The following is a 23,573-nucleotide window of genomic DNA, read 5'->3' as shown; positions in this document are numbered from 1 at the left end:
AGACGCATAAATACGGACCTAGTGAACGAGTATTCTCATATTGTTCCGGCTTCCAGGCTTGGCGCCTCTATCGGAACCGATCCGGTCATCCTCGGAGTGGTCCCGTATATTCGGTACATGGACCCACAGTGACCCACAGCTAGTACACAACGTAACTTTTTTCATGCTGAATATATAACGGTTCAGCTACAGCAATATCAGCGCCTAGCCCCGTCAATTACAAATGTGTTCTTTACAAATTTAATTAACACGAAAGAAGATTAGAGTAGTAAAGTCAACATCATAAAACACACGATAAGCCATAGCTCTCTCTTCACCAGACACCCGGAGTCTTACAAAATCTCCCGGCTTTCTTATCCGATATTGTACGCGAGCTGTAGTGTCAAAAGAAGGACTTTGGCATCTTTTAGCTGGAACAGATGTTCATGCAATCCAGAGACTAGAAAATAATCCCAAGGCCAGACAAACCCTCGTGCTATGCCAAATGACCACCACCTATCTTGTGTTGCTTTGTTCTTCTGAGCCGGGCCTATTCTGGGAGACGATAAGCGTCTTTAGATCTACATATTGGGTCCACAATTGATGGATTTTCGGTTTCGGGAAGCAAGTGTCCGCCGGAAACGAGAGCATGAACACATTCACCTCAATAACAGAGGTTCTTGTTACTCTTCGTGATGGACTACATCGTCAGCCATAGTTTCTTGCACAGTAAATTCTTATCTATTGACGACGAGGAACGAGTTCCCTTTGACTCTTACTTAACCGACCAAGGAAATAGTGTATGAAGGATGTTGATGCCTTGTCTGCCATTCGCATGGAGTAGGTACTTTTTGTGTCCAAAACAACCGAGATAGAATGCGTCCTAACCCGCAATGATTGAGAGGCCACTCCGGCGGGATGTAAAATCACACCGGCGGATGCAGACGAAGTAATTTGCAAATATTTAGCGCCTCCAGTGAAGCACAGCGGCGTTTAGCGCCTAGCGTGATCGGTGGAATGTACCTGACCTAATGCTGATGTCTGCTTGGTGTTGGTGGCCAGTTTGCGTCAGGCAATCTCATGTCGGCTGGATCCCGCTCGACAGGGTCCACCAAGCAATCGTTTAACATTTGGTAACCGAAAGCATAATGGAATGCCGGAAGCACATGTTGACACCGACTCGTCGTGTGTCACTTGCCATGGCTGTGGAAAAGCTAATTAAGTTTGTGCCGTCGACCCTTTTTAATGTCCTTCTCCTTTCCGACTGATCTTGCATGCTTGACTCCAGGACTTGTCAGCTCTCGCCTCAAATCAAGACAAAATCACTTGGTCATTGCTTGTGGTGTTGATGTTCCAACAAGCAGAATATCTACGACTAAGCACATGAAAATCTCGCGTTGTTCTCCAAGAACGCTTCATCTCCAATACAGTACATATCATATGTTGAACAGCAACAAACCTAGGACAAGATGACCGCTTCGCCAGAAAGTGTCATGGAGGAGTCAGACAGGCAGTCTTTGTCGTTAGCGAACGGTGTCCGAAACGATAATGACACAGCTGCGGACACGAGCTCCAGCGCAGTAGGCACTGCTGATAATTATGTCAACGGACCAAGCTCTTTTCATCAAGATGGTCAGTCTATGCTCGGAGAAGCGGAAACCAGCGAGCTTCAGCGTATAGCAACGGCCCTCTCGCGGCATCGATCCAGGGTTGGTCAAGAGAGCATCGACGGGAGAATTGTTCGGGAAGCCGACCCAACACTCGATCCGGAGCATAAGGATTTCGATTTGATCAAATGGCTGCATACTTTCGTACGAGACCTGCAAGATCAGGGTCTCACCGCTAGAAATACCGGGATTGCCTTCAAAGATCTCAATGTTTTTGGCTCAGGGGCTGCTCTTCAGCTCCAACAGACAGTCACTTCAGTCGTATCTGCGCCATTTAGACCTGGCGAGTTCTTTAGCACTGGCAAAAGGCAGCCAAAACAAATTCTTCATAACTTCAACGGTATCCTTAGAAGTGGCGAGTTGTTGGTGGTTCTCGGACGGCCTGGGTCGGGATGCAGCACCCTATTGAAGACAATGTGCGGAGAATTACATGGTCTAGCTGTAGACGAGAGGTCTACTATTCATTACAACGGTATTCCCCAAAAGCAAATGAACAAGGAGTTCAAAGGCGAAGCGATCTATAACCAAGAGGTATGTCCACCTTTTGAGGATGGTGACGAAACGCTCATCATTACAGGTTGATAAACATTTTCCGCACTTGACTGTCGGCCAGACCTTGGAATTCGCGGCATCGGTTCGAACCCCGTCTCGTCGAATACAGGGCATGTCACGCTCCGAGTTTGCTCAGTACATTGCGCGCGTCGTCATGGCTGTTTTTGGCCTCAGCCATACATACAATACCAAAGTCGGTAATGATTTTGTTCGTGGAGTCTCGGGAGGAGAGAGAAAACGAGTCAGCATTGCGGAAATGGTCCTTGCTGGCTCGCCTTTTACGGCCTGGGATAATAGGTTAGATGTTTAATTTGATGATGCTCACATACCGAAGCTAAATTTTCTACTAGTACACGAGGACTTGATGCTGCGACAGCTCTCAAATTTGTCCAGGCACTACGGCTGTCGTCAGAATTCGGATCACACGCCAATGCTGTCGCCATTTATCAGGCTAGCCAAGCTATCTACGACATCTTCGATAGAGCAACCGTTTTATACGAGGGTAGGCAGATATACTTTGGACCTGCCAACATGGCTAAGGACTTTTTCGAACGACAAGGGTGGTACTGCCCACCACGCCAAACGACGGGCGACTTCCTAACATCCATCACGAATCCCTTAGAACGGAGAGCACGGAATGGAATGGAGAATCGAGTACCAAGAACTCCAGAAGACTTCGAACGATGCTGGCAGGAGTCTGCCGAATACAAAACACTCAAAGTCGAGATCAAACGATACGATCAAGAGTTTCTAGAACAGCGACAGGGCGAAAGCGTTGCTCAATTTCGACAACAGAAGAACTTTAGACAAGCGAAGCACGTCCGTCCAAAGTCGCCGTATACGATAAGCATTCTCATGCAGGTGAGGCTGAATACGAAACGCGCCTATCAACGAATTTGGAATGACTTTGCAGCAACACTTACCACGACTGTCACGTATCTCATCATGGCAGTAATTATCGGATCCATATTCGTAGCGACTCCGAACGCCACTGCTGGATTCTCTTCCAAAGGTTCAGTATTATTCATGGCTATATTGCTTAATGCTCTTACCGCCATCTCTGAAATCAACGATTTATATGCTCAGCGGCCCATCGTCGAAAAGCATGCATCTTATGCTTTTTATCATCCAGCTACGGAAGCTGCTGCTGGGATCGTTGCAGATATACCGGTCAAGTTTGCTACGGCCACAGTCTTCAATGTGCTAATTTACTTCATGTCAGGACTGCGTCGAGAGCCAGCCCAATTTTTCATCTATTTCCTCATCACGTATATTTCCACTTTTGTCATGAGCGGTATCTTCAGGACAATGGCTGCTATCACTAAAACTGTTTCACAAGCCATGACATTCGCCGGTGTGCTTGTTCTTGCTCTCGTTATATACACTGGATTTGTCATTGCTGTACCGCAAATGCATCCGTGGTTCAGTTGGATTCGCTGGATCAATCCTATCTATTATGCATTCGAGATTCTAATCGCGAATGAGTTCCATGGGCAGAACTTTACATGTTCCAGCATCGTACCTCCGTACACTCCACTTGTGGGGAACTCATGGGTTTGCGCGATCACAGGTGCAGTTGCTGGAGAGCGGACGGTCAGTGGCGACGCATATATCGCAACCACCTATGGATACTACTACTCTCATGTGTGGCGAAATTTTGGCATACTCCTCGCCTTCTTAATTGCATTTATCGCAATTTATTTCATTGCGACAGAGATCAATTCCTCTACAACAAGTACAGCAGAGGCTTTAGTCTTTCAGCGTGGCAATGTCCCTGCATACCTTCAGAAAGGTGGTAGGCAAAGTACGACGAACAACGAGACAATATCTCATGTCAGAGATGAGCAAGAAAATGACATGCAAGCCATTGAGCCTCACAAAGACATCTTCACCTGGAGAGATGTCACCTATGACATTGATATAAAAGGGGAGAAACGCCGTCTCCTAGATAATATTTCCGGCTGGGTGAAGCCAGGTACTCTGACGGCCTTGATGGGTGTTAGTGGTGCTGGAAAGACCACACTTCTTGATGTTCTGGCACAGCGTACAACTATGGGCATCATTACAGGCGACATGCTTGTCAACGGTAAACCGCTGGATCCTAGTTTCCAACGGAAGACAGGATATGTTCAACAACAAGGTAGATTTCGTCCAAGCTAGTCGTCTACAATACCTTCCCACGCTAACGCCCTTGTTCAGACTTGCATCTTGAAACAGCTACTGTTCGAGAGAGCCTTCAATTCAGCGCTATGCTTCGACAACCTCCATCAGTGAGTAAAAAGGACAAGTACGTCTTTGTGGAGGAAGTGATAAAGATGTTGAATATGGAAGACTACGCAAACGCAGTAGTTGGCGTCCCAGGGCAAGGCCTGAATGTTGAGCAACGAAAACTATTGACCATTGGCGTTGAACTAGTTGCCAAACCCAAGTTGCTTCTCTTCTTGGACGAGCCTACTAGCGGTCTCGACTCTCAAAGCTCATGGGTTATTTGCGTTTTTCTTCGCAAACTTGCAGATGCAGGTCAAGCTGTACTTTGCACAATTCACCAGCCCAACGCAATCCTTTTCCAAGAGTTTGACCGGCTTCTGTTCTTGGCCAATGGCGGCAAAACAGTCTACTTTGGCAATGTCGGACGCAACTCGCGTACCCTTCTAGATTACTTTGAGTCTAATGGTGCCCGGCCCTGTGGCGATAAAGAGAATCCTGCTGAGTATATGCTCGAGGTCGTGAATAAAGGTGCCAATGGAAGCGGCGACGACTGGCATTCGATTTGGAAATCGAGCAGGGAGTTTCAAGAAACACAGGCCGAGATCAGCAGACTTCAACACGATAAGGAGAACGAAAAGTTGGTCGGGGATGGCAATGTCAGAACTCACTCTGAATTTGCCATGCCATTTCTGGTGCAGTTAGAAGTGGTCACTAGACGCGTATTCCAACAGTACTGGAGAATGCCTAGCTACGTCTTCGCCAAGTGTATGTTAGGCATTGCGGCAGGCCTCTTCATCGGTTTTACATTTTATCAGGCGAAGCAAACGCAGGCTGGCATGCGTGATGTCATGTTCTCTGTCTTCATGGTCACGACAATCTTCACTACCTTGGTGCAACAGGTACGCTAAAAAGTCCTGGTTGAATGCTATATAAAGACTAACCGTTTGATACCAGATTCAACCACTTTTTATAACCCAGCGGTCTCTCTATGAAGTACGCGAGCGCCCCAGCAAGGCCTATTCCTGGAAGGCATTTCTCATCGCAAATATTGTCGTGGAAATCCCTTATCAGATTTTCACAGCGGTGCTCATATATGCATGCTTTTATTATCCGGTAGTCGGTGTTCAGAGCTCTGATCGCCAAGGCCTTGTTCTTCTATTTGTCATCCAGCTGTTTGTCTATGCCAGTGCTTTTGCACACATGACTATTGCTGCGCTGCCGAACGCCCAAGCAGCTGCGGGTATTGTTGTGTTACTTACGATGCTCAGCACTATCTTTAGTGGCGTCCTCCAGTCACCAACGGCACTCCCGGGCTTCTGGATCTTCATGTACCGCGTCTCTCCTTTTACGTACTGGATTGGCGGTATCGTGTCAACTGCTCTTCATCAGCGACTAGTCACCTGTTCGGCTAGCGAAACTGCAATATTCGACCCCCCAGCTAATCAGACGTGCGGCCAATATCTGGAGCCGTTCTTACAAATGGCTCCCGGGCAGTTGCAAAACCCAGAAGGCCTTGAGCAGTGCCGTTATTGTGCATTTTCAAACGCTGATCAGTTCATGTCGACGGCTAGTATATATTGGAGCGAACGCTGGCGCAACTTCGGCATCATGTGGGCATACATTTTCTTTAATATTGCGATGGCTGTCCTGGTATACTATATATTCCGAGTAAAGAAATGGAACAGTGGTGGCGGTTTCTGGGGCTTGTTCAGGTCGCATAAGAAAACGGATGCCCGAAGCAAACCTCAAGAGAGAAACAAGGAAGCAGTGTAAATAGTGCTGAATCGAATGTCTACCTTATGTGTGGATTCAAATAATATCCTCACATACATTATGCTGCAGTCTCCGCAACTTAGTGTGGCTGATTGCAATTGCTTAGCATATTGGGCCCGGTTTACAACCCGATTCATTTTCATACACGTTCAACTACATCAATATACCGCAGCAGAGGATGTGTGCTCTAGCCAAGGCGATTTATGGGAGGTAAAGGGAGCGACTACAGTATGAGTGGGCGATAGAGAAGCTCACGATAACGGGTAGGCAAAAGCGACGTGCTACTCTGGACAATTTGCAGTCATGGAGGAACGCGCGGAAACAATCCAAGAAATACAAGCAAAACATCGTTTGCTACATCCACAAAGCGTAGGAATGTATATCTATCGTCTCGTATTACGGTTTCCATCACATATTCTCCGCATCATCAAGACCTCGTGCTTGGTGACAAAGACGCGGTCCCCGAAGCTAGAAGGATCACCAGTAGATGCCGTTGGGTCACCGGCCAAACAATCCATTAGGTCTCTGACCTTGGCACCCTCCCACTGGCCACTATTGGTTGTCCAAAAGACTCGCTTGATGCCAACAGAATGCATGTAAGAAACGCAGCGATAGCACGGACGAGACTCGGCGATTCCCCTAAAAGCCTGCTGCTCAGCCTCGACGACATCCTCCTCCGGAACGTCCAAGACTTTGCAGACTAACTCGTCATGAAGGGAACCCGTGCAAGCCGGCGCACATATCTCATCCACGCCGCTCCTCGACTGGGACGCATCGGAGTTGAGGATTGCTTCAGGTACGGCAACAGGGCTGCTGTTTTCTTCGCATGCGGTGGAATAATTGACACGACGAGCCACATAAATGTCAGCGCCGATAAGCTTGGGGTGCTTTGTACGTTCTTTAACGCTATGGCCAGAATCCTCGACACCCTTCTTCGAGGTAAGGGTGTATCGACCTGACGGGCTTCTTAGTCGATTGTGCTGTAAAAGATTAGCGAAGGCTACAAACTTAAGCTGATGCGGGCGGCTGACCTCGTGGAGATGATGCTGTACAGCTTCCTTCTTATTTGATTTACGTTTGTTCAATATGTCACGGTGATGTAGTTCTCGGCCAGCTTCGTGCTGGCTAGCAAGGAGGGCATTGTCTGAGGTACATGCTGGAGGCTTCTTGCTTCTCTTCACGTTGCTTCTCTCCAGTCTGTTGGTGTTTGCTTTATTCTTGCTCTTGTTGTCGTTCTTGTTCTCGTTCTTCTTGTCCTTGTTCCCCCCACTCTCCTTCGGACGCTGCCGATGGATATGATGACGAGGCTGGAGCGTCGCGTCCAGGTGTAGGGGTATCAAAACGCCACTCGTCGGTCTGAGTCGTGCCGGTACCTTGTTGAACATGTTGCCCCACTGCCTCGAGACAGACTCTCTCGGTGTAGGACCGAACGGCGTCACGTAGTTTGTGTTTATAATCACCAGGTAGTTTGAGCGACGGTTTGATATAGGACACGGTGCTGGCAGCAAGGGTGCTCGATGAGGCGAGAGCAGAGTGGATGGCCATCATCTCGGAGTGCATGCTGAGGCCCACGGTGCCGTGAGGCCCGGCGCCGCGCGTTGTACCGCCGACGGTCTCGAAAGCCGTGAAGTCGCGCTTGGCGCCGGGCGGATTCTTTGTTCTGCTATGGGCGTCGGAGGCGAGAGGAGAGGCGCGAGAGGAGAGGCGACCGGTCTTGAGAGCGCCGCCATCGTAGCCGGGGCGGTAATCATTGAAGCCCTGGCCGATGACCTTGCCGCCCTTGACGACAACGCAGCCGTGGCGGAAGTGGAGGGGCGAGAGCGCGGCCTGCTCGAGACAGAGATTGAGATAGTAGTCAGACTTCATTTTGTTCTGCGGGCGATGTTGAAGTTTCTTCCTGGTAGGAGGACGGGTAGATAGCGCGATATGTCGATCGTTTGCTTGGTTCGAGTGTGCGGGGGCCGTGTGGGTAGATAGGCGGCAGAAGACGTACTTTGATCAAGCTCTTATGGCGGATCAAAGTTGAATTGATAGAGACGAGTCTGCTGCAAGACAGGAGTATCGAGTGTGTTTGTTTGTGTGGTTTGTGGTTGAATGCTGGAGTGCGTTCGAGGGTCTGGCAAAGCTGGTAGAAACTTGAAGGAGGTGGAGGTTTCCTCAGTGGGATGAGGCAGCTATCTCCATTAGAGTCAAGAAGCCAGTCACACCTAGTGCGGGGCTTGGGGCTCGTGCGCTGAGCCGCATGTCACTGAGCTTAGAGGGGCATTTACCGACCTACCTAGCCCGCCTACCTCCTACCTACGGAATAGGTAGTCTATTGGCGCTCGGGCTGTTTAATTCTCTCTCTCTCTCTCTCTCCCTTTTTTTTTCTAGAGATATATATAATATAATAATAAAAAAACAAGAAGAAAGACTGGCCAGTCAGGATATCGAGTGGTATCAAAGCTCGTGACGTGATGACGAGAGGCGCGCTACAAGTGTCCTCCCTCCCTGATTGACTCACTGTTTTGGAAAGTGCCGCCGACTAACTTGATTCCTACCTTACCTAGGTAATTTGCGGCGGGCGTCAGATATCAGGAGTTAATTAGATGCCAGATGCTGGGTGCTGGTCTGATGTAAGTGTGTGCGAGTTTTGGTATACCTACCGCTGCAATGCTGCAATGCTAAGGCACTCCACCGAGGTAGTCTATATGAAAATATATATTTATCGATCAACCATTGAACAAGCAAGAGATGCTGCTATGGTTTTTAGATCGTGTTGCGCTGTGTGGTGTGGTGGTGTTGTGATTGTGATTGTGTGTGTGGGAGTTGGAGTTGGAGATGCCATACATACATACCTACCTTCTTGACGTACATGTACTGTGCATGCACGATGTTGTCATTTGATAAGGTACCTACCCCTACGCAAATCCCACCCAGCAGGACAGTTACCATCACCGTCGCCTTTATGGTGGTTATGCCTCATCGGGTATTCTTGTCTTGCCATTTCTTCCCATTCCTTTGTTGTTATTTTTCTACTGTATTTCATGTATTCGGAAAAGTTCGTCTTGGAGAGAGTCAGCCGACCACAATCACATGCTAAGATGCTATCTAGCGCCCCCAGCAATCCGCCTGGTTCCTGGCCAGCAAGCAAACAAACAGACACGCAAACAACCAACCATGCTCTGAGAACAGGTAATTGGCAATGGGGGGGAGAAATGGGCGCGGCGCAGGTCTCTGCCGATCAGCATCAAATCTGGATTACCTTGCTTGGTGTGGTGTTAGTCTACGCGTAGGGTTGCAGCGTGTAGGTGCCACGGGCAAGGCCGCTGACCTGCCAGCCAACCATCCCCCGCAAACCCTCCTGGGACCTCCAAGGACTCCCCGTCCTTCCTCTTGTTGTGGCGCCTAGAGGGCCTCGAGAGGGCACCCTCAGCAGGCCGGGATGCCTAGCGAGTGCGTCCGGGCTGTGTTGTCACCTGTGATTCGTGCTCCCCGCGCAACATTAACATCCTGCTACTCTCCCAGCCCAGCTAGTAGCTAGTGTAGTCTTGCCCAGGCTCAGCCAGGTGTTCCTGGACTCTCTCCGGACCATTACTACGCAGTACAGTCTTCTTCCTGGTAACCTGGCAAAAGCTCGCCACGGGATGACGCGCGCTGGCTGGGCTTGGCTTGGCTTGGCTTGGCTGGGGCCTGCTTGTTGAATGGCCATCAGGTTGCTGTACCGTGTGTACCTCAGCACACTACGGCGATGGTGAAACACTCAGGCTGGCCGACTTTGGCTTGGGGAAGCGATGCAATGGGCCAATTCGCTGTCGGCAATTGGCAGTCGGTGGTATGGACACGGCGCCTTCATAACTGGGCGGCCCTTACCAGAGCGCAGTCGTGGCCTGTCATTCCCCAGCAGCCGGCGTCTAACCGTTGACTCCCGATCTACGTATTGGTACTGTAGGTCATGTTGATTCGTTCATTAGATAACCTGCGGCGGCGGCGGCGTGTCATTTCTGCTGTGTGCCCTTAGGTAATGGGCGACCTCCCGCAGGCTGCCCTGTCATTCTCCCTCTCGCTCGCTCGCTCGCTCGCTCTTTGCATCCATGGATGTCTCGTGGTTCCAGGAAATGGAACTGCATATGGAACCGGAAGTAGAAGTGGAAGTAACGTGCCAGTTTCCGTTCCCATCCATGCAGCACTTGCCCTGGCCTAGGTATGTACATGTTCTGGAGGATGACAACCCAGCAGCTGATCGGTCAGAAAGGGGGAATGAGGGGGCCTCTTGACCCTGTCCACGTCCCTGATGGGGGAAGCTGCGCCTAACAGCATTAGCTGAAGTACAGAATAATCTCTGTGCGAACGTTAATAAATCGTCGTCATTGCTGATCCCCTGCTCATTTCGGTCCTTTTTTTTTTTTTTTTTTCCCTCTCTCTCCTCTCTTCTTTTTGCTCTCAATGTCGTCGTCGTTGTCGTTTTGCTAGCATCAAACACTGGCGACCGTTGCGCCGTTTTGTCTCTACGCACGCCAGACTGGACCTGTTGCCATTATGGGCAATAACCCGAGCGCCTTAGAGACATGTCTGAGCAATGTCTGCGGGAGCAGAACCGGCTGCGTCTCGTTCCCCAGTGATCCTCTCTACCAGATCAACTGGGTTAAGCCATACAACCTCGCCGTCGATGTCACCCCTCTTGCCGTGGTGCGCCCAAACACCGCTCAAGAGGTGTCCGGCATCGTCAAGTGTGCTTCCACTGCCGGCGTCAAGGTGCAGGCTAAGTCTGGCGGCCATTCCTACGCGTAAGCAACTGTCATTGAAGAGCCCATCTGTGCAGGAACTATCCCATTCATGTCCATACATCTGCAGGAGTCAAGACCAGCGATCAAAGACTGACCTTCGGACAGCAACTTCGGGCTCGGAGGAGGCGAAGATGACCTTGTCGCAATCGACATGGTAAACTTTCAGCAGTTCAGCATCGACAATACAACCTGGCATGCCACCATTGGGCCAGGCACCAAGCTGGGTTCCGTCGACGACAAGCTCCATGCTGCGGGTGGTCGTGCATTCGCCCATGGCATCTGCCCCGGCGTGGGTGTTGGTGGCCATGCGACAATTGTACGCCCCGTCCATTCGACACTCGACCTCTTTGTCTTTGCCTAGCTAATTGTTTATTGTTTTGAAGGGCGGTCTAGGCCCCATGTCTAGGATGTGGGGAGCTGCTCTCGATCATGTTGTGGAAGTTGAGGTCGTCACGGCAGATGGCAGCATCGTCCGCGCCAGCGACCAACAGAACTCTGATCTCTTCTTTGTAAGTCCATCTCGGATTCGCGGGGGCTTTTCAAACCCAGTCCGTACGGCTAACATCTTTGTGCAGGCTCTCAAAGGTGCCGGTGCTGGGTTTGGCGTAATCACCGAGTTTGTGTTTAGGACTCACCCCGAACCGGGAGATGTGGTGCAATACTCCTACAGCTTTACCTTTGGCAACGGTGAAGACCTCGCAAAAGCTTACAAGCTATGGCAAGATGTGATCACAGACCCAGACTTGGATCGCCGCTTCGGAACGGAGCTGGTCATCTATCCACTCGGTGTCATTATTACTGGCACTTTCTACGGCACAAAGGAAGAGTTCGAAGCAAGCGGCATTCTTGATCGCCTCCCTCAGAATGGCAATGGCAGTCTCGTTATCACCGATTGGCTTGGCTCGCTTACTGAATGGGCCGAGCACGAAGCCCTGTATCTCTCTGACACGCCAACGGCCTTCTACTCCAAGAGCTTAGCTTTCAAACCAGAAGATGCCCTTTCAGATCAAGGAGCAGTGGATCTCTTCAATTACGTCGAATCCGCTGACAAGGGCACATTGCTCTGGTTTATCATATTCGATGCCAGCGGTGGTGCTGTCTCAGACGTTCCCATGAACGCGACTGCCTATGCTCATCGCGACAAGGTTATGTTCTACCAGTCCTATGCCATAGGTCTCCTTGAAGTGTCCGACAGTACACGCGCGTTTCTGACCAACTTCCACAACCAACTACTCAAAGCGGCACCTGCGGATGTTTATGGGACATACCCTGGCTATGTCGATCCGGCGGTAGCGGATGGCGCAGCTCAGGCGGAGTATTGGATGACAAACTTGCCTGCGTTGGAGACGATCAAGCAGAAATGGGACTCTGCGGATCTATTTCACAATCCTCAAAGCGTGCGCCCGGCAACATCATAGGAGATGGCCATTACTCTCAGAAATGAAGCTTTGATGACATGAAATGTTGCCATCAATGATATCCCTTCAGCTCCAGCTTCTATTATAGTCGTCTTTGATAACAACCCAAGTAGTGTGAATCACGCAATGTCAAGTGCACGTTTACGAATTTGAGAGATCTTCCGAGCATAGGCAGAATCGTGAATCATGGTATGTGGACCCTTACATGTGAAACTGCATCCGTTGTTGTTACCGAAATGTCTCAAATACAATGTCCTATCTCTAGAGCAAGCTTGGCACGGAGCCACGAGCCCACTCCGAACGGAACACCAAGGTTGGCGATCACGACCATTCTGGAAAGAAAAGAGAAAAGAAGAGATATAAAACCAAAGGGAAAATACCCCTGAGTCCAGTGGTATTGGTCATCATTGCTCAAACCGGCCGATTTGTTCATTCGAACGACATTTGTTTCTAAATAACCATAGAGAGGCAGGACATTGTACAGTAACATGAACACATGCCAATTTTACAAGAATAATAGTGCTGACAATTGGTAAACTCGCTGCTCGATGCATATGACAAAACCCCTGGGCATCAACAGATTATCGAGGACATGTTAGGCTTTATAAATGTTTAATGTAATCAGACCGTGGTGGAGCCAAATTCGGGACTTTCCTTTGGGGACCACATATCCGGGATTCACAGGTCCACTTTTACCCTTGCACGTTTCCATCTGCTTCATATCTATTCTTATTTTGATGCAAGATGTGCATCCGGGATGAATCACCTAGCATCCGTGGGGGTCCGCCAAGTCTTTCAGGGGCCATGGTATCCTAGCCTTTTCATCATCATCCACATTCTCAACAACGCTGGTATGGTCTTGTCGGACTTGTCTTGAGAAGACCATGTGAAGGCTACTTGAGAATTCCGCTTTGTGAAAATGAACGCTTGTATCGTAATTTAGGTAAGAATTGATTGGTGATGCATTCGCGCCATTGTATGTCTCGGGATCAAGGAAGACCTGGGTCTTGGTCACACTTGGCCCATTGTGGAGCAAAATTCGCAGTGTTCCACCAAGAACCAAAGTATTCATATAGATTCGTTGGGCTCTCTTCTTGGCACGCTATTCTCGACAATGAACCCACCAGGCCTAAACTCACCATGTTGCCATGCTCGACGTTCACAGGGGAGCGATCGGCCGCGATTCGTAGATTTGCATGCGGCAAAGGGATCCGGCACTCAGATGCAGCACCGCTGCTCTTAGATTAGAAGTCGATGTTTCGTGCCAGACCCGCACGTATTGATGTCTTGGCATATGCCGATCGACAACCCAAGATACAAGCATGCTATTAAACCAGTCCATTCCCAGAGATGTGCGAAGTTGCTCTCAGCATAAGGAGGCTTAGAGACCCAGGAGGTTACGTGGCTGGCCAGCTGTGAATAACCTTTCAGAGTTCTAATACTTGCAATACATCCGCTCTTCTTTCTCCGTTGTCTGTGAAAACGAAACAAACTTCAGTCACTCATTCTCGATTTCGTTGGTCTCCGGAAGACCTACCCTCACACTAAAACAGCAACCTGGAACAATATTCATTAATATAGGGTTATTTCTCGGGGGAAATCCTTAGAGCCATTTTGCAACAATGGAATCCGGCCCACCCCAAATACCGACGCCAACGCAACTGCAAAGGGAAGAAAGACGACACAGTCACTCCTCAGCGACGAGCTCGGAAGGCTATGGTACAAACATTCATCGCCATCCAGACGACAGTGAGAAACAGGCCCAGCCCTTCGACAACTATGATCCTCGCCGCCCAAAACTACGCCTCAAGCAGCGGATGCACCACTTCACATGGGCATGGTTTACCTTGATTATGAGCACTGGAGGCCTATCGCTACTGATATTTGCACAACCTCATCAATTTCCAGGATTAAAGCAAATCGGCCTTTTCTTCTATATCCTGAACATCATCATGTTTGCGCTCGTGGTGTCCGGAATGTTAAGCCGCTTCTTCCTCAATGCTGGTGATCTGAAGAAGTCGCTCACACATCCTCGCGAAGGCTTCTTCTTCCCGACATTCTTCCTGTCCTTGGCGACAATCATCACAAGCACTCATCGATACGCAATTCCAGAGAACGACGTCGCGCTTAACTGGGCCGTCCAGACAGCATTCTGGGGTTATGTGATCATCACGCTTATTCTTGCTCTGGCACAGTATAGCTTTGTGTTTACCCGGCATAGCTTTGGGCTTCAGACAATGATGCCAACATGGATTCTACCCATATTTCCCATAATGCTGTCGGGGACGATAGCATCTGTCATTGCGGACACCCAGCCAGATATTGCGGCTGTCCCCATAGTTGTAGGGGGTCTAGCATGTCAGGGACTGGGCATATCTGTGTCAGTCGTCATGTATGGACACATGGTTGGCCGGCTCATGCAATCTGGTATGCCGAACCGTGAACACCGGCCTGGGCTGTTCATGAATGTTGGCCCGCCGGCTTTCACTGCCTTGGCATTTATCGGCATGGCAAACGGTTTACCTGATAATTTTGATCCCAACATGGACGGCATTCTTGATGTGGCCATGATCCGCACCATGGCTGTCATTGGAGCAGTATTTCTATGGGGCCTGAGCCTGTGGTGGTTTGGCATTGCTCTTATTGCTGTTCTCCTCCAACGACCCAAGTACTTCCATCTCGGATGGTGGGCTATGGTATTTCCGAATACCGGTTTCACATTAGCAACCATTTCCCTAGGAACAGCATTCAAGAGTGAGCCAATCCTGTACGTCGCGAACGTCATGTCCATCTTTATCATTGTCATCTACTTTTTCATTTTGTATCATCACATTCGGGCTGTTATAGTCCAAGATATCATGTACCCTGGGAGGGACGAGGACGTTGAGGACCACTGATTCAGCTGGAATTACACATCGCATACAATTGCCGGACAGGTTAGTTGCTTGTTCGTGGCACGGCGCTCGGTTGCTTACAAAAATTGACCCTAGCTCGTCAGAATTTCCATCAACAATACAAGCATATAGAGGTTCTGCATCGGGGGATATGGGTTCGAGAGATAGACAATAGACATAGATATAGACAGCATAGACGCCTCATCCTGATTCAGATTTGCCTTGACAAGGATGTTCAGATGCAAGGTTTACGCACCGCTGTAGTTAAGAAGAAACGTAACGTGCGATAACAACAAGTGTTGGTGCCGATTTACATGAATTACATCTAGACGCTTGTCCCCAACGCCAATTTTGAAATATCAAGGACGGAAGGGTATATCTCTATTGTTATCAATGGCGATTGATGTCCTGTTTACGAACATTCACATGCTAGACATGCTGTCGCAAACATCATAGCCGAGTGCCACCTGCTCTCCATGCATCCCGGGCTCGCGCTCTAGTGTTCACTGTACCAACACCAAAGTTATGTAACCTCTCTCCAATCAAGTAAGCCTCGTCACGAATCCTGACTCGCCAGCTTCTGAACACGTCGATCAAGCTCCAAAGGATATAAGCACCTACGGCGCCCATAGCTGCAATGGGGAAGCTGAGGCGGTATATCAGGGTCAAAGCTGCGTCATCAGGCACAGGACCCAAGGCTCCGTACTGAACGAAGATTCGTGCTGATATCAAAGGCCCCGCGACAGCAAGAACCCATAGCAGCACCCCCGGCACAACGAACGCTCGTGTGAGAATGGAGACATCGGGCTCGAGCCACCCACGTCGAAGCACCGCTCGAATGGCAGCCGTCATACGTGTGTCGCGATACCAGGATGCCACGATACGAGCACCAAGTTTGAGATACAATACACCAATGGTCCAAGACTGAATGACGCGAATGGTGTGTTTAGGACCATGTATTCCTAAAGCAGCCGTCTCCCGAGTTACTGTCGTGGATAGAATAGCAGAATACATGTAGGTATCGAGGGGAATAAGGAAGTAGAGCTCCATGAGAGACGAGACCATGAGAGGGAAAATAATGAGTAGAAACAAGTATGCATACACGAGCTTCGCACCATGGCGAACAACTCTTGCGACGCGGCGGACAGCATCGCGCTGGAGCATGGTTGACAACGTGTCTCTGGTCCAGTTTCTTGCATTTTTTATTAATGAATGAATATGCACAATAGAGTATGCAAGAGATCCCAAGAGGTAGATGCCGATGCTGAATGCGTAGATATCGTTGGTCCGAATATGTGACGGAATGAGGAGGTGGAACATCTGGCGGCCAAAGGCAAGTGGGATGATAGTAAACCCGACCCCGGTTACGGCGGCGAATATCCAAATGAACATTATGAACAGGAAGACTCGCAACCTGAAGTTCGGGGGGATATACACGAATTGGTACTGATTCGTGGAGTAGAGGTCTGTCTCTACAAGATCGGCCTTTCCATCCAAGCGAAGATTGTTTTCGGAGACATCCAGGAATACTTGTTTGCCTTTGGGAATCTTGACCTGATCCGAGGCCGGACTACGGACGAAGCGGCCATCCGGGATCAGTTGTTGAGACTGTACTAGGTGAACCTTCTTCACGTTGAGGTGGATCATATCGTCCGAGGGTATCGTTGATGTGGGCTTTGCTTTTCCGCCCTCAAAAGTGTCCCTCCATGTCTTGGGGATGACGTTGTTATCCTCAGTCAGTTCCAAAAGCTGTCTCTTCCACCAAGCCAATGAGCGATGTGGTGAGCCTGGTGCCAAGACTAAAGTTCCTTCTTCGTCAATGCGACGCTCTCCAAATAAGAACCAAGAGATGCGAAGAGCACGTGCGCACTTGCGGAACCACCAAGTGTACATGGCATGCAGTCCATCGCTCGGCTTGAAAAATTTGACAGCCAAAGGCATGAGGAAATTGTAGAACAAGAGATCGATGGGGAACTCAAGAACGGGTTCGTTCGATGAATAGTGTATGGGTAGCACGTTAGGTATCGAGTAAGCAAGCCCCCAGACAACCCCGCCAAGACAAATGATGACCAGAGCTCCATACACAAAGGCGGAGAACAGAATCTTGCGAAGCTGGGTGGTGACGTTTCGCTCAAGAACATCACGGACAGGGTGGAATTCGGGATCATCAGGGTCGCGGATAAAGTCTAAAATGGCAGTTAGCAAGGATTGTCATCACGAGGACTGGTAATGAAGACGTACAAAGAACCCCTTTGCGCATGATTTTGCGACACATGGACACAAAGAGAGCAAAATGGAACATGTATCCTGTGCCAACGAACCAGTGCACAAAGATTGAGGTAAGGGGGTAGTTTACGGTAAACAAGATCCGCGAGATGATCGAGGTGTTCTCAAATAGTGGCAGTAGTGCAATATCGAGGAGTAGGCCGCAATAGAGTGGAAAGATGAGCATCTCGATGCCGATGATCAAGATAACTTTCATGACACCGCTCGCTTGGTTGAGACCATCGATGACGGATGCTTCCCACTCCTGCCCTGCCTGACCCCGTGAAAATGGACTGCCTCGCCGTAGGTAAAGACCGGCAACAAAAAAGACCGTAAGGTAGCCGCCTAGAATTGCCCAAGTCCTGTCCATTGCACTCCAGTATGCGAGCTCGGAGTTGATGGTCAGAATAGCCTCTGGTCGGTTTAAGTCAATGACCCAAGATCCAGGATTGGAGAGGTGAGCCGGCAGGTCCTTGAGAGCATGAGCTGCGGCCGAAATGAGTTCACCAGCAATTGAGAAAACTTCGATTGCCTTAATCGAATAGTCACCACCGAATAAGAACATTACTGTGCGTCCCACAGCTGCGAAGATATAAGAGACGTGGTCCTTTACCACCAGGAGCGCTTCGTGACTAACAGCCGAAAAGTTGCGAATTTCGCCTGCAGAGATCGGTGGTAGGTCGAGAGTGAAACTATCGACAATTCGCAGAGCCGCATTGGATGACATGTTCCATGACGTGAAAGCCGCCGACTTAATAGTATCGGAGACAGGATTCCACCGCAAAACGAACAGGCCCAAGTCAATGATCCACAAGCAGGCGCAAGAAAAGGACCCGACGGCAATGAGAGCAACATCCTGGACGAATTTCGAGATGCTGAACAAGATTCTGACAGGACGCATGGGATTCGCCACGAGCCACACTGCGCTTCTTCCAATGTTGTAAGGTAGAAAAACGCCCACGAATATGCTGATGGAAACCAGGAAGGCGCAGAATATAGCATTCTGAAACAACCCAGCTACAGGGCCACGCATACCTATCAGTTCCATGATGCCTTCCAAATCTTCAGCATCCTCGATGGCTTCCGCATCAAGCCCCGCAGCGGCGGCAGCTTCAACCACTTCTCGATCCCGTTCTATATCTTGGGGAACAGGATCCTCTCCCAAGGGTGCGAATGGATCGTCATGGTCTGCAAAGTCATTGCCATCGTCAGGAAGCGGTGGGAGCTCGCCAGGATCGATCGCATCAACATCTTGCCACATGAAGTCGGCTAGGAGCCGGGCAAGACCACCCGGCTGGTGTGGAGGGAGGGCTCCTTCCAGTGTAGGGCGTCGAACAGCCTCTAGTTCGTTGAAATCTGGCAGATTCTCCCATTCTGTAGCAGGTGGCGCCTCTTGTATCCCAGACTCAGGTTCAGGTGTGCCAACCGCATTTGGGACTGATCCGCCTTCACCAATCGGACCGCTTTCGTTGCGACTGGGAGGTTGTGATGTTTGATCACGAATACTCGAAGGTCGGCTCTCTGCGAGCGTGCTCGATGGTGGTGACGGATATTCCCAAGATCGCGACTCTTCGGCTTCTTCGACAGGGGGATCTGACGTTGAGTGTCCCATTGGTAGCCTCGCCGAGTCACCTTCTATGTCATCTTCTCCTGGTAAGTGGGAGAAAGACCAATTATTGTTCCCTAAAAGATCGGTTGCGTCGCTTATGGGTGGGTTATCCGTGTAAGACCGCGGTCTTGGGGGTTGATGCGTATGAAGCTCGCCATGTGTCCTGAGCCCTGCTTCTTCAGTACCTGCTTTTCCCTTGCCTTTCTCAGCAGAGCCGCTATCACTACTTTGCAAGTCGTCGGGCCACTCCCACTCGGACGAACGATCCGAATTCCGGGAAGTACCAGAGCGCGATATTTCAGGAGCACCAGAGCTGGATGGCGCATAGCCCGACCCTAGCTTCTGTGACCTGGCCGAAGTAGAAGCTTCACCAATGGCCTCCCCGTCGCTGGGTCTGCTCCTCTCTACCATTGACTGAGTAAGTCTGATCCAGTAGGCCAACTTGTCCTCCAACTGTTCATTCTTGGCAATCTGCAGGATCTTCTCCGGATCACCCCCAGCTTCACGGTATATCCTCAAGTACTCATGCACTGTGCTTCCCTCGGCCGCGGGAACGCGCGTCCTATTGTCGCTCTGTGATTCTAGTTTAGACGGTTCAGTCAATCGAAGAGAAGGAGTCGAGGAAGACTGCGGGTCGGGCAAATCCAGATTCGGCCGCGATGATTGACTTGAACGTGCAGATGCAGTCCTCCCAGGAATTGGTCGCAGCAAAGCACCGTTTGTGGTTGGTTCAGTCCCTGATCTCTGTTCATCATGTTCAGCTATCAGTCGAGGAGCTTGGCCTGTGCCAAGGGTCTGATCTCGTGCAGTAGCGCCCGCTTCATTGTCGTCAGGTAGGCCGTCAATCTGCATGATAGCAGTATCTGTATCAACTTCGTCATGGTCAGACTCATCTGGACCACGAAGTCTATCGATATCTTCTGCCCTAAGATCTGCTGGCAATGCGACGACCGGTGGTTGGGGGGCCCCATTGTCAGCTGCTGCAAACGCAGCGCGCATATTGATCTCAGGCTGTTGCTGTACAACATAGTCCCGAACGAGAATGATCAATATAAAACATATGATCACCAGAACTGTGATGATCTGCCCTTCGAGCACAGCGATGAGGGTCAGGTTGAACATGCGAGACTTGGTCATATGGAGAAAGCTGACGTCGCTTAATAGAGTTGGTGGAGTCGTGTAGGCGGTCGACGAAGCAGCACCTTCGGCATTATTCGAGGCATTGAAAGGCGACGATGTGTCTGAAAGCCCGACAGCACCGAAGAGAAACCGTAGGAGCGTGCTCGGTAATGGATCGATATATGTAAGGTTGATGTTGTAGAGAGACTTGACTATGTGAGGTACAACGTCAGACGCAGTCTGGAGAGGGCTTCCTGCTCCGCCAAGGACTGCCGCCGTCGTAGTCGCAGCGAAGAGCGGGCTGGAGGGGCACACGCTGGTTCCGAATGTGGACACGGACAATGAGGTGCCTGTCAGACGGTCCCAAGAGGCGTCCTGGCTGGCGAAGATACTTTGTCCACCCCCAAGCCCCTCGTCGCTGATCCAGAAGAGGAACGACCATACACTACGCATCAAGTAGGGCAGCCAGCAGAGCCAGACGAAGACGACGAGCAGGGCACGTGCCCAGACCAAGAAGTTGCGAAATATGTATTTGGCAATGTGGCTGACGAAGACGATGAAGGGCAGAGACTTGGGCATGTCTGGGGAGTATAGCTTGGTGAAGCGGAAGGGGGTTTTGCACAGCTCGCAGTGCTTCTTCTGAGAATGGGACAGCCATTCCATCAGGCAGTCCTGGTGGACATACTTGATGCTCCCGCTGCATTTGCAAGGGTAGAAGAGCGGCTCGCTGGGCGTTGCCTCGCCTCTGCATATTCGACAGGTGTCGGGTTCTGACGAAGCTGAGGGGTCATTGACGGCGGCGGCGGCGGGTCGTGAGGATGGCGGGATCTGAGTGTGTTCGGTAGACGAGATGCGTCGGCGCAGGTGGGCGGAGGGGCCGGACTGAGGCGCGAAGCCAGCATCGGCTGCTGCGTCCTCCATGGCCGCGCGCGTGGGTGTCTCGATGTGCGGCAAGTCGGTGCGGGAAGAAGAAGGACTAAGCAGGTGTAGAGCGCATCCTGCAGCCGAGCAACAGAAGCTCTTCACGGCTCTCTGGACCTCGTCGCTGCTGTTATTTTTGGTACGGGCGTCGGTCGGCAAGGTGACTACCTCAGTTGCAGCTCAGGATTGACGAGACTGGACTAGCACCCCCAGCTGTGCTGTGCTGTGCTGTGCTATGTGTATATGGGACAGTCGTGATGTCGTGGTGTCGTATTCGCCGAGGATGTCAAGCGAGGATGAGAGAATGAAAGTCGGAAGCAGGATTTGGCCACCGGTACAAAGTAGTAGGAGTCGATAGGTACGGGTACTTAAGGACTAACTACACCGGAGGTTAGGTAAGGTTTGGCTGCGTCGGGTATCCACCTCAGGTAGGAGGTACCTGGGTAGCTAAGTAGACGAGGAATCACAGAGATGCGAAGATTAGTCTCTACCTAACTAGTTCACTAATTTGAAGTACACAGATGATAAAGGCAGGAGTCAACTGGAAAAGTCGAATCGCACGTTTCCCTACCAGGTAGATGCGTATAACGTATTGGGCGATTGAAAGTCCGGCTGCCGGGAGTGACAGGGAGTGCCGTAGGTAGGTAACATGTTTGGGGGGCGGCGGGCTCTACTCCGGTGGGTGGGGCCAGTATCCAGTATCCCCATGCCCTCCAGATCGCAAGCGGCTCTTGAGAAACTCCGGCCTTCCGTTCGAGTATCAAACATATTGCTAGCTACCTACCCTTACCCAGGTAGGTAGGACGATGAGGAAATAATAACATTGGCTTGAACATACCACCAAAGGAACACCGCAAGGTGGCTTTTTACAGTCCCTCTTACAGTATGTCTACATTATAAAGCGCTCTGCACGTTTTCAAGGATGAAGACAGCACGTCTACCTCCTGCCGGTTTGGGGCGTTGGGGGGATGATGATATTTGCCAGTCATGGTCAAATAGGTCAGACAGGACCCCGAGCTGACATGTTATCCACACACCTTGGGTTTCTTATACAAAACTATTACCCAGCAAGTTTTTGTTGCTGACTTGGGTTGGGCAACAAAAGGGGCTGCGCTGAATTCAATGTTTGTTTGCTTGATTCTTTCCGCAGATACAAACAACAATCTGTCCAGGTACTAGCAGTGACCATGAGCTACCTGCATAGATAGGTACGGCCCTGCTCTCTGCATATGAACTAAGACGGCTAGCTGATGAGCTGAAAATCAGGAGCAGCCGGCAAACACTTGTGGAGATTTATCTCCTCGTTCTGTCACGCCTCGAGGAAGTACCGGTAGGGTAGGTAGGTGAATGCGTAGGAGGATGGATGGGAGAGTTTGGCAATTGGATCTTGGATCTACGCGGGGTAGAAGCTGAGGTGAGTGTATGTATGTACGATATGATATAGACGGGAAATGATCGTGAATCTGCCTCTTTCTTTCTCTCACTCCCTCCGTCTGCCCAAATCTATCTATGATATAACGCCACGCGCTCCATTACCGAGTTGTTCTCATGTGAATATCGACCATTCCTGCGGCCCCAGCCAAGTTGAGATACATGGCAGGATACTCCCAAGGGGCGTGGCCTTTCAAGCCTTCCAGCCTTCTTACTCAAGAGTCCTCGCGCGCACCCTGGATACGTTATACCTCAGGTCGGTAGACTAATACTGCACAAGCAGTTCATCGCAGCAAATCGCCTCCGTCTAGGAAGCTAGTAGGTGCCCTTGACCTTGGTTTTGCTCTGGGCAGGCCAATCGATGGAGCGTCTACCTAGGGAGCTGGCAGTCTCCATACGGTGATGGCGTCTTAGTGGTCGCACGATGCGAGTTTCAGCGGCCATGTGCAGACCTCCAACGCCTTAGCCTCTCCGCTTCTCAGGTTTTGGAGCACATGCAACGCAGCCCATTTGCTTCTTTGGGGGGGAATGTACTGCATTGTATGTGTGGAGGTGTGGGATGCGATGGGATGATGACGTCTATCTGGGTGTGGCTTCGGGCGACCTGATTGACCCACGCTAGTGGTTGAGGAAAACCGGCCGGGAAGAGTGCTAATAAGCTCAGATTATGTGCGATGATGATGATGAGGAGGTGGATGAGGTGGATGAGGTGGATTGATTACCTAGTCTACTATCCAAGATACTAGGTACATGTAGGCTAGATAGCACCCTTTCTTGAGACAATCCCGAGATCTTGATCATTGCCACCAACAACCACCAAGAAAAAAGAAGAAACAAGAAGAGATAAATATTTTTTGTTCTCATCATCGGCATCATCATTTTCCTCATCCTCATCCTCATCTTCATCTTCATCTTCATCCTTCCTCGTTACCCTTGAGTTGAGCGGGACCAGGTAGCGGATAGCAGGTAGC

At 50.3% G+C, this 23,573-nt stretch overlaps 3 protein-coding genes across 3 annotated transcripts; 1 reads left to right on the top strand and 2 right to left on the bottom strand.

Moving 5' to 3' along the window:
* Nucleotides 1-7,260: 7,260 nt before the first annotated feature.
* On the bottom strand, nucleotides 7,261-8,045 carry UCRPA7_4778 (hypothetical protein; the record flags this gene model as incomplete). The annotated part of the gene is made up of 2 exons (XM_007917329.1): nucleotides 7,261-7,304; nucleotides 7,553-8,045. 2 exons carry the CDS (start codon nucleotides 8,043-8,045, stop codon nucleotides 7,261-7,263), a joined length of 537 nt encoding a protein of 178 aa, XP_007915520.1.
* Nucleotides 8,046-10,697: 2,652 nt separating this feature from the next.
* On the top strand, nucleotides 10,698-12,363 carry UCRPA7_4777 (putative berberine bridge enzyme protein; the record flags this gene model as incomplete). Its single annotated transcript, XM_007917328.1, has 4 exons — nucleotides 10,698-10,945; nucleotides 11,051-11,261; nucleotides 11,329-11,454; nucleotides 11,521-12,363. The coding sequence occupies 4 exons, from the start codon at nucleotides 10,698-10,700 to the stop codon at nucleotides 12,361-12,363; spliced, it is 1,428 nt and encodes a 475-aa protein (XP_007915519.1).
* Nucleotides 12,364-15,686: 3,323 nt separating this feature from the next.
* UCRPA7_4776 (putative ring finger membrane protein) lies at nucleotides 15,687-21,171 on the bottom strand (the record flags this gene model as incomplete). The annotated part of the gene is made up of 6 exons (XM_007917327.1): nucleotides 15,687-15,695; nucleotides 15,765-17,443; nucleotides 17,499-17,936; nucleotides 18,558-18,896; nucleotides 19,317-19,704; nucleotides 20,200-21,171. 6 exons carry the CDS (start codon nucleotides 21,169-21,171, stop codon nucleotides 15,687-15,689), a joined length of 3,825 nt encoding a protein of 1,274 aa, XP_007915518.1.
* Nucleotides 21,172-23,573: the final 2,402 nt, after the last annotated feature.

This window comes from Phaeoacremonium minimum (assembly GCF_000392275.1).
Source record: "Phaeoacremonium minimum UCRPA7 unplaced genomic scaffold PA7_03_scaffold_363, whole genome shotgun sequence".
Classification (NCBI taxonomy): domain Eukaryota; kingdom Fungi; phylum Ascomycota; class Sordariomycetes; order Togniniales; family Togniniaceae; genus Phaeoacremonium; species Phaeoacremonium minimum.
This window is presented reverse-complemented; position numbering and strand designations above follow the sequence as displayed.